Source organism: Acanthopagrus latus, chromosome 21, assembly GCF_904848185.1.
Source record: "Acanthopagrus latus isolate v.2019 chromosome 21, fAcaLat1.1, whole genome shotgun sequence".
Taxonomy (NCBI): Eukaryota; Metazoa; Chordata; class Actinopteri; order Spariformes; family Sparidae; genus Acanthopagrus; species Acanthopagrus latus.
The window spans coordinates 21,156,064-21,169,555 of record NC_051059.1 but is presented as its reverse complement, the minus strand read 5'-3'; the positions used below and the strand labels follow the sequence as shown (position 1 = coordinate 21,169,555).

At 40.8% G+C, this 13,492-nt stretch overlaps 1 protein-coding gene across 1 annotated transcript; it reads right to left on the bottom strand.

Annotated features, from left to right (window-relative positions):
- Positions 1-7,608: 7,608 nt before the first annotated feature.
- LOC119011549 (serine-rich adhesin for platelets-like) lies at positions 7,609-12,793 on the bottom strand. The gene is made up of 4 exons (XM_037084764.1): positions 12,656-12,793; positions 11,785-12,228; positions 11,067-11,207; positions 7,609-10,640 (listed from the first exon to the last, which is right to left on the bottom strand). The coding sequence occupies exons 1-4, from the start codon at positions 12,726-12,728 to the stop codon at positions 7,942-7,944; spliced, it is 3,357 nt and encodes a 1,118-aa protein (XP_036940659.1). The 5' UTR covers positions 12,729-12,793; the 3' UTR covers positions 7,609-7,941.
- Positions 12,794-13,492: the final 699 nt, after the last annotated feature.

Below are 13,492 nucleotides of genomic sequence, written 5' to 3'. Positions count from 1 at the left end.
ACAGAGACTTGGGTGAGGAGTCCCTGTTCAGACGATTGAAGAAAAACAAACTCTGCAATCTAAAGACAGTATGTGCATGGCTAAGTGACTGTACCTTACTGACTGACTATACCTTCATCTGTGCTGATGGCTGGTTATAGAGTCCAGATCTGTGGATGTGCTTCCATCTGATGGTGAAGATGTGACATTACTGGTATCCAGAGTCGTACTGACATCTGTTGGGTCTGGAGAGATTTCTACTGGATTTAAACCTCATGAAAGAAATGGCAGAATGTCTTATCATACTGCGCTCCCTTTCGGCCACTGCGACCACCAAACTCTGGAATATTGACAGATCTTAGGACTCAAAAAACTTCAGCGACTCGTTCCCTAAACTGTGGAACACATCACCATCACCATCGGAGTCTGTGAGGGACGTTCAAAACGGCTGAAAACCCCTTTTCACTCCCCTCCTATTTGATAATTTTGCTGTTCTCATCTATGTGATCGTTACCTGATCCTGTGCTGTTGGTCGGGCCCTCTTAACGTTTTTAGATTTTGCCATCTTTGTCCTTGGTTTTATAATACTCTCTTACTTCATGCCCTACTTTTCAAGACTTATCAGGACTTTGCATATTTTATGACTTTATCTGTCCTCTATGGTTGTCTTTCTTGTCTTCTTTTGATTTATTTGTGAAGCACGTGAAGCTGAATTTTACACATGAAAGGTTCTATATAAGTGAAATGTATCATTTGTGTTTATTATTTTTGAATGTGCAGAGGTGTTACTAGCAACACAACTTTTTCAGATTGTTGTTGAATGGGAACCCTGAGAACGACAGTACATTTGACAGGAAAGGTTCAGACCAAATATTTTATCAGGAATCTTAGTATCAAGTATTGCATCAAGTTTGTATTTTTTTTTTTAAAGAGCTTCAGCACTGAAAATCTTTCTCACTGCCATGTGGCGTTGGGAACCTTGTGGTGCAGAGACGGTTGATGTTGTGGTTCTTGCTCCCACCTACTGGTAAAGATATGGTACTGCCTTTGTTGATGTGCTTGGTCTCATTTTGACAGTGCTGTAGTGAGTGAAGCTGGAGTGAAACACAAAGATTTTTCCTTAAACACATAGGACAACCCAATTTCAGACTGTTTAAGTTTGTTTTCTTGTGGCGGACCCTGCCACCTTTGTAGCTTCAAACAGAGTTCTGGAGACTTTATTTATCCATCTGAACAGCTTGTTTATTCAGTTAGAGTTTGAATTTCTTATCCAAATCAGAAAACAAAACATTGAGTCCTTCTGATTTTCTTCTTTCTGTGGTGTTTTTCTTCTTTCCCTGGTAGATAATGAGTCACACCAACCGGTTTTAACCAAGGAAGTCATTTTGTTTTAGCTACTCTTGACAATCCACCGACTAACCACACTGTAGGGAGTACATCTGCAACGTACGAGCATTCAAACACTGCGACCAAATGTCGGTAACATCTAAATAATTATTTACTGCACATTAAAAAAAGAATTCTGCCATATTTATCAGATACCAATAATAATCCAGTTGGTCTCATGCACTCTTACTGCACTTTAACCACTCTGTACAGTAAAGTTAAAACGAGGCCATCGGCAATGCAAACATGAATCTCTGTGCAGAAACCACACAAAAATGCAAACATGTCAAATTACAAATCAAAGTCAAAATGACCATTTCATCAGTTCAAAACAATTCTAACCCAACCACCAGAAACTTAGTACAAATCAACACTAAGCAAATCACAGAAAAGTTGTATTAAATAGAAATGCACCCTTTTAGCTTAGACAGCAGTGGAGTCCCCCTGAGGAAACATGTTCATATTTACAAGGAAAAGTAAAGTAATTTTCAGAGTCATGCTCATTTTCTGTCTCTTGCTCTCACCTGATGGTTGAGTGTCTTTCTGCAGCGTCATGTGGTGTTGAGCTCTTTACATCAATGATGATTATATGACATTTAACTTTATATTATTCACTTTGTCTGAAGCAGCTGTGTTCTTGCTGATGTGAATTTAATGGAGCGGTGGCTTGCCTATCAATCAAGCCTCTGTTATTGCAGCTTTCCATTAATTTAGCAATTCCCCACATTCTGCATCTTTATTGCAAAGTCTGCCAAATCATCAGTTCCTTATGAAAATGTATTTATCCCTTTTTGTCTTTAAGCTGCGCTATAAAATGAGTCACACTTGTGACAAAGGTAAAAGCAGGATATTTAACATATTTTAGTTACAATAAACTTCATTGTCAGAAATGACATCAGTGCACTGAAACAACACAATTCAATGGGAATTAAATAATTATAAATTACACCAAGAATCTTTTCATGTTTTATGTTCTGTGAAAAATGTGACAGGCAAATATCAGCCGAGGAACATATCGACTGGGTACTTGTCAAAAGCTTAAGTAAGTAGACTGCGTAATCCATGCATTACAAAAGACAAGAAAACATATACTTTATGGTGTGGACACCAACATTTGAATCAGTCACTGTCTTCACGATTATAATTATTGTTGTGATTATTATTGTTATTATATCACAATATTTATTTATATTGCTTATATATAGCAACATGTGTAAAAGTGTGATTTATGCAATTAAATGTCAATTAACTGAATATTTTTTAGTTTGTTGCAGATTTGTAACGATTAATCGATGAAGGAGAATTGCCAACCGTTTTTGATCATTGATAAAAATAAATACATATTCCATAAACATTCACATCAGGCTGTAGCCACACCGATGCTTCAGTAAGCCGTATCTCAGGTAGGTTTGATGCTTCTGATGGTCGCAGTGCAGCCCTCACAGTCCTGGAGTAGCTTCTGGGATACAAACTGTGACAGAGAGAAGACATTCACTGATGAGATGAGCGACAAAGGTGATACAGTTCCTGCTTGATGTATATTAGAAGGCTGTTTGTACTAACATTAGATAAGGCCTCCAGCACTGCAGACTTGTCCTCGTTACTGGTTAAGACAGAAACCTTTAGGTGAACAGTCAGTGTTTGGCCATCTGAAAAAAAGAAAGGATAAAATAGAAATGTATTTTACCATTCAAACAGTTAACTACATCCCAGAAGCATATGTCACTCAGTGTGTCCTTCCCTGAGCTGGTGGTGGTCTTGGAATCTGTTTTTTCTCTTCAAAGCTCCAGATTTGCTTCCATCTGCTGGTGAAGACATGACACTACTAGCCAGGGGCGCTGCCATGGATTTTGGCCCCCATGAAAACAAATCTAATTGGGCCCTTGTTTAAGGCGGCGAAAAAAAATTGATGCCGTTTTATATGAAACTATAAAACCCCTGTCAGTCAGGGGCCCTTGGAATTGTCCTAACTTTACCCCCTATAGGGTGCTCCTGCTATTAGCATCCAGAGTTGTACTAGTTTCTGCCAGTGTTGTTCCTGCTGTGATCACAAGGAAACTGTCAAATATCTGAGGTGTTGAGAGAGCGTGCCAAAGGAGGTGACTCACCAACTGAAGATCACTGTTGGCTCTGACCCCGATGCACACCAGTGTTCCCCAGGTTGTCAACTGACTTTCTTGTGACTTGTAACTACTAACATATAACTCCTCTGGGCCTATAAGGTGCTGCAGTTTATGATCTTAACCCCACTGCTGTATGAAAAAGATGTAATGTCATTCGGTACCAAATTTCAATACTCAAGAAGTTGATTTTATCAGTGTCTGTGAGCCAATAAGCATGCAGCATGCTTTTTGTGCCAAGATGTAATGATGCTGGTGATTGGCTGTCTCGAGGCATGCAGGAAAAAAAATCTAGGTTATTCCCAGAGGCAAGGCTCACCAGGTGTACATGAACTATAATCTTAGGTTGAAATACATTCAATAAAATCTGTTACTATCATTGTGGAGGGTGCTGGAGAAGTAGAGACTGTAGTTGATGCTGTGCTAACATCTACTGGTGTAGATATACTAGTGTTTATTGTGCTTGGTTGTGTTGCATCAGATGCTGTGGATGATGAAGTTGTCCTGATATCTGCCTGTGTTGAGGTACTATTGCTATTAGTTTTGTTGTTATCTGCTGGTGTGGAGGCTGAGGTTGAGCTAACATTCAACACTGCAGATGTTGTATTGGATGCTGTTGCCCAAACTGTGGATGATGAAGTTGTGGTAATATCTGCCAGTGTAGATTTCATAGTGCTGCCTGTAGTGCTGGGTCTTGTAGTACCAGAGACCGTGGATGCTGAAGTCGCTGGTGTCGATGTAGGCCCAGCACTGCTGCTTGTTGTGGTGGGTCCTCCTGGCGTTGCAAGAGTAGAAGCTGTTGTTGAGAAAGAAAGACTGACATCATGAATCTTAAAATATCAACCCCAAATCTAAAACTGACATAACGGCGGTGTTTCCCACACATTAACTTATTTGTGGCAGTCCTCCACAATATCAACATTTGCCACCACATATTACATTTCTTTTATTTGAACTGTGGATACCATTCTCAATCACTCAAGACAGCACTGTCTGTAAATATCATGCTGTTATATACCGATGCAGTGGATGTTGGTGTGGTTTTTAGTCTGCCAGTAAAACCACTGAAGGAGAGGAGGAGAAGCATTTAAAGTTGTTGGATTGACCGGAACTTCCTCGCAAAGGAAGACTGCTGGCCTTGTCGTTGAGATCAAGCCACCAGGAAAAACGCCAGGTCTTGAAGCTAGCTCCTGTATTGGCCAAGCCTTGTTATTACATTGTGATGCACTCCATCCTAAAAAGACTTTTCCCATCCACTGCCACAATCCAAATCTTACTCTGGTGGAAACACTGAACTTTGTAACTTACGTTGTGTGCAGGTTGAAGTGAAGTCAGGACAGCAGTCTGTAGCATTTGTGCAGAACTCATCACAGAAACAGGACCCAGAACAGGTACTGGGACAGGCCCTGGAACAGGAGCTGTTTTGACCAGAGCAGCACAGCACTGGTGGACCTGCACAGCCTGTAGCACAGACAAAATGGCTGTATAACTGATCAACACTGCACCGATCTATTAAAATTTCAGCACCTTCTTTCAACAAAATCACGATTAAGAGAACAGTAATCAAGAGATGACAGAGAGCACAGCCTGTGCTGGTGTTAATAACACTAAGTCTAATAGTAATTGCCAGGGTTGGAAATTAGCACCCAAATTCGTTCAGTCAACCAACCACAGTGGCAGGTCAGCAGCTGCCTCTCAACCAGTCAGCTAGAGCAGGAAATACAGATTTTGTGTAATGGAAAAGATTAAATTAAAATGTATAACTATAAATTATTAAGTATCAAATTCAAACTTTTATGATGAAAATATGTATGTTCTTTTTTTTTTTTTTTTTAAATGAGTGGCGCGTAGAATCTAGAGTCTCTACATTGAGGCAAATGTTTGTTACATGTTGGTGGTATGCAGCCGAGACATATGAAAGAGAGACGACACACGGGTGTGGCCAAACAATGTGGTGTTGAGGTGGAGCCAGACTGGAGAAACAGGCACAAGGGACGAGTACAGTGCATGAGGTGGCGTAGTGGATATTACCTGTTGGTCTGGTACTGGGAGCTGTAGTTTGAGCTAGAAAGTGAACATGACATGACAACAACACAATGACATATCATTTCATTGGAATTCAGGAAAGACAACATTTAAAATGAGCTTATGTTCAAGATACTAAAGAAGTCATCTGGTATGGATGTCAGTGATCCGTCTGGTGCAACAAAAGTGAACAGTGACATTGTTCAGTCTCTCCTGTAAGATGTGAGTCTGATGGTTTTTTTAGACAACTTGATCCACTCAGTTACCCTGCAACAGTTGGACAACGGCCAGTTTCCAGGTGTGAAAGCAAAACACAAAATGCTAATACTTGTTTGGGGACTAGATTACATGGCATTAATGTTATTTTCACAGTCAGATTAAGAGACAGCTTCACACAATAATTGAGTTTTTTTCAATTTAGTGAGTTTTGGCAATTTTTTTAAACAAATTTATTCTCTTCCTTACTCAATTTGTCATCTGTATCCATATAACAATAGCATGGGGGATTTAGTATTGGTGGCAATTACAATCATCAAGACAAATCTTTACATACAACCTTTATGAGATGAAGGCACTTTTCTCACTATGGATCTGATTTTGTTATGCTTGTTGCCCCTTTATAAGGGTTATTTTCACATTGAGGTCAGGACAAACAGCACTGATAAATGACCTCTCAACCTATGATATGGTGGAGATTTATAAGTAAATGCTGTTTAGTTACTTCTTGAATTGCTCTTGATCCATAGACTAGGGATGCATATTGTAAGTAATATCTCTCATCAGTATTTGGCTGCTTTTACAGCTGATTATTGATGCATCGTTGTTCATGTGTTAAACATTTTGGAATTCTTCCATCAGGAAATAGCTTTAACCACTGACGTGATTCATTTTTTATGCATTATCAGAGCGGGTTACATTAAAAGTAAAAAAAATCAGATGAAGTACAGAAAGTTACTTGAATGATTCACTGAATCACACAAAATAGGGTCTTCATTCAAAGTCTGTTGCTATTCAACAACTGACCCAACAAAATGGCTAAAATATAATGATATCAATTTGCATAGCAGGTAGTTTTGTATCTTTTAAATTTCAAACTAATTGTATTTTAATTAAATAAATGTTCTCCTCCCAGTGTTTGTATTTTATTTGGATATATTTGAAAATCAAGTATCTGTAATCTGTCATAGTAGGATACTTTTTAATACATTTATGATAATTCCTAATTGTTGGTCATACATTTGTAAACAGTGTAATTCTTAACGGTGACTAATTGATGAATGATTAACCATTTAGATTCAGACTATAAACTAACTCAGTGATTTAGCTCAAAATAAAACTAAGCACCCAAGGAGAATAACCTGGTCCGGCAGGAGCTTTCTAATAAATTTACTGTGGAACTGCACTTGATTGCGTTAAATAATTTAGCATTATGTATTAAAATAATCCAATCAGCTGTGTCTTGTAGAATTTCAATGATTAAATCATTTGGCAATTGATTAACTTTTCATAATCAAGTCAAAGAACAATAAAGCGTACTCGTTAAATGAGTGTTTATCAGCTTTGTTCTTCATCTATCTTGAAGTCCTCATCAGTTAAACACAATTTTATATCATGTGATAATTATGCCATAACTTTGCTGAATTAAACTGTTCAATGTTAAATGTGATAATGTTCCACTCACCATAATAGAGAGGTGGCAAACCCGACAGGAGAAAGAAGTACAGTGCAAACCAATCCATGACTGAATGTAGCTGCTGAGTGTCGCAAGGGATTATTTATACATGCGTTTGAACAGCTGACATTTTCAAACAAACACACATACCCACAGGTACAAGCCTGGCAAGAATTATACTATTGTTATAAAAGAAATAAGAAAACTTCCTTGTCTTAACAGGATCATGTTACAGATGTTATGTAGTAGTCCTTCCAAGAGTTCCTCTAGTACTACAGGCAGGTAATGGGTAAATGAATAAAGACATTCAGTCTGCAGATATTTCAAGAATGTGGTTGTAGCTCCACTTGAGCCTGAAATGACTAGACAGATGGCGACACAAATTCAACCACAGTGCACATTTATTTGAGCAGTGCAACGAGGTGAAGGATTTATTGCGCATCAAACTTATTTTGGAACAGTGCCAGATAGTGAGAAAAAAATCCACTGGCAGTTGTGCATGATCATCATGAGACTCACCATATAATATGTTTTTTTTTTTTTTTTTTTTTTTTAAAGAAGCTGTTGTTGCATAAGACAGGATAGATACACAGCTCTAAGAAAATCCCTGTTGGATAAATACAAGGCAATGACACAAGCAGAGAGTCTGATGTGTGATCACACAGTTCAAAGGTTTCTTAAAAAAAATCAAAACAGTAATATTTTACAGATTCCTAAGAGATGATAAACTTTTTTTGAACTAAACCTGAAAGCTTGACATCAGATTATTGAAACAAAGGAAATTCCCAGAATAACATAGGTGAAAAGAAGTTTGGACATCATTATAGTTGGTGCTGAAGTTGTGAGGCTATCTAATGTTTCAGATGCATTACTGATGGGAGCTGAGGTTGTGCTCCCATCCACTGCTGCCATTCTGCTGCTGGTTGTACTGGGTGATGTCGCTGAAGAGAGCGTGGCCGGCAAAGATGGGGTTGTACTTGTTGATGCAGATTGTGTGGGCACTGTAGTAAGAGAGACTGGTGATGATGAAGTTGTGTTGCCATCTGCTTGAGTAGAGGAAGTAGTGCTGTTTATTTTGGAGGGTGCTGGGGAAAGAGAGATCCTAGTTGATTCTGTGCTGACATCTACTGCTGCTGTTCTGCTGCTGGTTGTACTGGGCGGTGTTGTTGAAGAGAGCATGGTTGATAAAGATGGGGTTGTACTTGTTGATGCAGATTGTGTGGACACTGTAGTAAGAGAGACTGGCGATGATGAAGTTGTGTTGCCATCTGCTTGCATAGAAGAAGTAGTGCTGTTTATTTTGGAGGGTGCTGGGGAAAGAGAGATCGTAGTTGATGCTGTGCTGACATCTACTGCTGTTCTGCTGCTGGTTGTACCGGGCGGTGTTGTTGAAGAGAGTGTGTACGACAAAGATGGGGTTGTACTTGTTGATGCAGATTGTGTGGGCACTGTAGTAAGAGAGACTTTTGATGATGAAGTTGTGTTGCCATCCGCTTGAGTAGAGGAAGTAGTGCTGTTTATTTTGGAGGGTGCTGGGGAAAGAGAGATCCTAGTTGATTCTGTGCTGACATCTACTGCTGTTCTGCTGCTGGTTGTACCGGGCGGTGTTGTTGAAGAGAGTGTGTACGACAAAGATGGGGTTGTACTTGTTGATGCAGATTGTGTGGGCACTGTAGTAAGAGAGACTTTTGATGATGAAGTTGTGTTGCCATCCGCTTGAGTAGAGGAAGTAGTGCTGTTTATTTTGGAGGGTGCTGGGGAAAGAGAGATCCTAGTTGATTCTGTGCTGACATCTACTGCTGCTGTTCTGCTGCTGGTTGTACTGGGCGGTCTTGTTGAAGAGAGCATGGTTGATAAAGATGGGGTTGTACTTGTTGATGCAGATTGTGTGGGCACTGTAGTAAGAGAGACTGGCGATGATGAAGTTGTGTTGCCATCTGCTTGCATAGAAGAAGTAGTGCTGTTTATTTTGGAGGGTGCTGGGGAAAGAGAGATCGTAGTTGATGCTGTGATGACATCTACTGCTGTTCTGCTGCTGGTTGTACCGGGCGGTGTTGTTGAAGAGAGTGTGTACGACAAAGATGGGGTTGTACTTGTTGATGCAGATTGTGTGGGCACTGTAGTAAGAGAGACTTTTGATGATGAAGTTGTGTTGCCATCCGCTTGAGTAGAGGAAGTAGTGCTGTTTATTGTGGAGAGTGCTGAAGAATTCGAGATTGTAGTTGATGCTGTGCTGACATCTACTGCTGCTGTTCTGCTGCTGGTTGTACTGGGCGGTGTTGTTGAAGAGAGCATGGTTGATAAAGATGGGGTTGTACTTGTTGATGCAGATTGTGTGGACACTGTAGTAAGAGAGAGTGGTGATGATGAAGTTGTGTTGCCATCTACTTGCATAGAAGAAGTAGTGCTGTTTATTGTGGAGGGTGCTGGGGAAAGAGAGATCGTAGTTGATGCTGTGCTGACATCTACTGCTGCTGTTCTGCTGCTGGTTGTACTGGGCGGTGTTGTTGAAGAGAGCATGGTTGATAAAGATGGGGTTGTACTTGTTGATGCAGATTGTGTGGACACTGTAGTAAGAGAGACTGGCGATGATGAAGTTGTGTTGCCATCTGCTTGCATAGAAGAAGTAGTGCTGTTTATTGTGGAGGGTGCTGGGGAAGTAGAGATTGTAGTTGATGCTGTCCTGAGATCCACTGCTGCTGTTCTGCTGCTGGTTGTACTGGGCGTTGTCGTTGAAGAGAGTGTGTACGACAAAGATGGGGTTGTATTTTTTGATGCAGATTGTGTGGGCACTGTTGTAAGTGAGGTTGGCAGTGCTGAAGTTGTGCTGCCATCTGCTTGCATAGAGGAAGTAGTGCTGTTTATTGTGGAGAGTGCTGAAGAATTCGAGATTGTAGTTGATGCTGTGCTGACATCTACTGGTGTAGATATACTACTGTTTGTTGTGCTTGGCTGTGTTGCATCAGATGCTGTGGATGATGAAGTTGTTTTAATATCTGCCTGTGTTGAGGTAGTATTTCTGCTAATTGTACTGTTATGTGCTGGTGTAGATGCACTGCTGCCTGTTTGATTGGTTGCTGTAGTAGCAGACAATGTGGAGGCTGCTGTTGTCGAGACAGCAGATGATGAATTTGTGGTAATATTTGGTAGTGTAGATGTCACAATGCTGCCTGTCGTGCCGGATGTAGTATTGCTGTTTGTTGTGTTTGGTCCTATTGTCACAGAGACAGATGTGGTTGTACTGTTATCTGCTGGTATAGATGTGCTGTTGCTCATTTGACCAGTTGCTGCAGTACTAGAGACTGTGGAATCTAAGGTTGTGTTGACATTCAGCACTGCAGATGTTGCACTGGGTGCTGCTGCTGACAAGACTTTGGATGTTGAAGTTGCTGGTGTCAGTGTCGGCCCAGCACTGCTGCTTGTTGTAGTGGGTCCTCCTGGTGTTGCAACAACAGAAGCTGTTGGTGAAAAAGAAAGATTTGCACCATAAAACCACAAATCTAAAACTGACATGACTGCAGTGTATCCCACACATTAATTTACATGTGGCTGTCTGCCACAATATCAATATCAACTGAAGACAGCACAACTGTCCGTAAATAGCATGCTGTTATATACTTCGATACAGTGGCTGGCAGTGTAGTTTTAAGTCTGCTGGTAAAACCACTAAAGAAAAGCTGTTTGAACTTCCTCTACTAGGAAGACTGCTGGCCTCACAGTCGAGATCAAGCCCCCCAGGAAGAGCACCAGGCCTCGAAGCCAGTTTTCGTATTGGCCAAGCTGTGTTATTACATTGTGGTGCACTCCATCCTAAAAAGACTTTTCCCATCTACTGCCAAAATTCAAATCTTACTCTGTTAGAAACACTGAACTTCGTAACTTACATTGTGTGTAGTTTGACGTGTAGTCAGGACAGCAGTCGCAAAATGCTGTACACTCATCATCACAGAAATACATCCAGGAGCAGGTCCTGAAACAGGAGTCGTCTTGACTAGAGCTGCACAGCACAGGTCGACCTGCACAGTCTGCAGCACAGACAAAATGGTTGTATAACAGATCAACACTGCACCAATCTATAATCATTTCAGCTCGTTATTTCAAGATCATTTGACAAAATCATGATTAAGAGCACAGTAATCAAGAGATGACAGAAAGCACAGCCTGTGCTGAAGCAGCTAGTGTTAATAGGACCAATGGTAATAGTAATTGTAGCCAGGGTTGGATATTAGCACTCAAATTCGTTCAGTCAACCAACCACAGTGGCAGGTCAGCAGTTGCCTCTCAACCAATCAGCCAGAGCAGGAAATCCAGATTTTGTGTAATGGAAAAGATTAAATTAAAATGTATATCTATGAATGAATAAGTATCAAATTAAAACTTTTATGATGAAAATATGTATTTTTTTTAATGAGTGAATGGTAGAATCTAGGGTCTCTATAGTGAGGCAAATGTTTGCTACAAGTTGGTGATATGCAGCTGAGAGGCATGAAAGAGAGACAACACATGGGTGTGGCTGATCATTGTGGTGTTGAGGTGGAGCCAGACTGGAGAACTGGGCACAAGGGAGGAGTACAGTGTATGAGGTGGCGTGGTGGATGTCACCTGTTGGGCTGGTACTGGTTGCTGTAGTAGCAGACAATGTGCAAGCCGAGGTTCGGCTAACATTCAACGCTGCAGATGCTGTATTGGGTGCTGTTGCCGAGACAGCGGATGATGAAGTTGTGGTAATATTTGGTAGTGTAGATGTCACAATGCTGCCTGTCGTGCCGGGTGTAGTATTGCTGTTTGTTGTGCTTGGTCCTATTGTCACAGAGACAGATGTGGTTGTACTGTTATCTGCTGGTATAGATGTGCTGTTGCTCATTTGACCAGTTGCTGCAGTACTAGAGACTGTGGAATCTAAGGTTGTGTTGACATTCAGCACTGCAGATGTTGCACTGGGTGCTGCTGCTGACAAGACTTTGGATGTTGAAGTTGCTGGTGTCAGTGTCGGCCCAGCACTGCTGCTTGTTGTAGTGGGTCCTCCTGGTGTTGCAACAACAGAAGCTGTTGGTGAAAAAGAAAGATTTGCACCATAAAACCACAAATCTAAAACTGACATGACTGCAGTGTATCCCACACATTAATTTACATGTGGCTGTCTGCCACAATATCAATATCAACTGAAGACAGCACAACTGTCCGTAAATAGCATGCTGTTATATACTTCGATACAGTGGCTGGCAGTGTAGTTTTAAGTCTGCTGGTAAAACCACTAAAAAAAAAGCTGTTTGAACTTCCTCTACTAGGAAGACTGTTGGCCTCACAGTCGAGATCAAGCCCCCCAGGAAGAGCACCAGGCCTCGAAGCCAGTTTTCGTATTGGCCAAGCTGTGTTATTACATTGTGGTGCACTCCATCCTAAAAAGACGTTTCCCATCTACTGCCAAAATTCAAGTCTTACTCTGTTGGAAACACTGAACTTTGTAACTTACATTGTGTGTAGTTTGACGTGTAGTCAGGACAGCAGTCGCAAAATGCTGTACACTCATCATCACAGAAATACATCCAGGAGCAGGTCCTGAAACAGGAGTCGTCTTGACTAGAGCTGCACAGCACAGGTCGACCTGCACAGTCTGCAGCACAGACAAAATGGTTGTATAACAGATCAACACTGCACCAATCTATAATCATTTCAGCTCGTTATTTCAAGATCATTTGACAAAATCATGATTAAGAGTACAGTAATCAAGAGATGACAGAAAGCACAGCCTGTGCTGAAGCAGCTAGTGTTAATAGGACCAATGGTAATAGTAATTGTAGCCAGGGTTGGATATTAGCACTCAAATTCGTTCAGTCAACCAACCACTGTGGCAGGTCAGCAGTTGCCTCTCAACCAATCAGCCAGAGCAGGAAATCCAGATTTTGTGTAATGGAAAAGATTAAATTAAAATGTATATCTATGAATTAATAAGTATCAAATTAAAACTTTTATGATGAAAATAGGCATGTTATTATTATTATTATTATTTTTTTTTTTTTAATGAGTGGCTGGTGGAATCTAGAGTCTCTATATTGAGGCAAATGTTTGCTACATGTTGGTGGTATGCAGCTGAGAGACATGAAAGAAAGACGACACATGGGTGTGGCTGATCATTGTGGTGTTGAGGTGGAGCCAGACTGGAGAACTGGGCGCAAGGTGTACAGTGTATGAGGTGGCGTGGTGGATGTCACCTGTTGGACTGGTACTGGGAACTGTAGTTTGAGCTAGAGAGTGGAAAGGAACACATCATGTCATTTCATTGGAATTCAGGAACAACAACATTTAAATT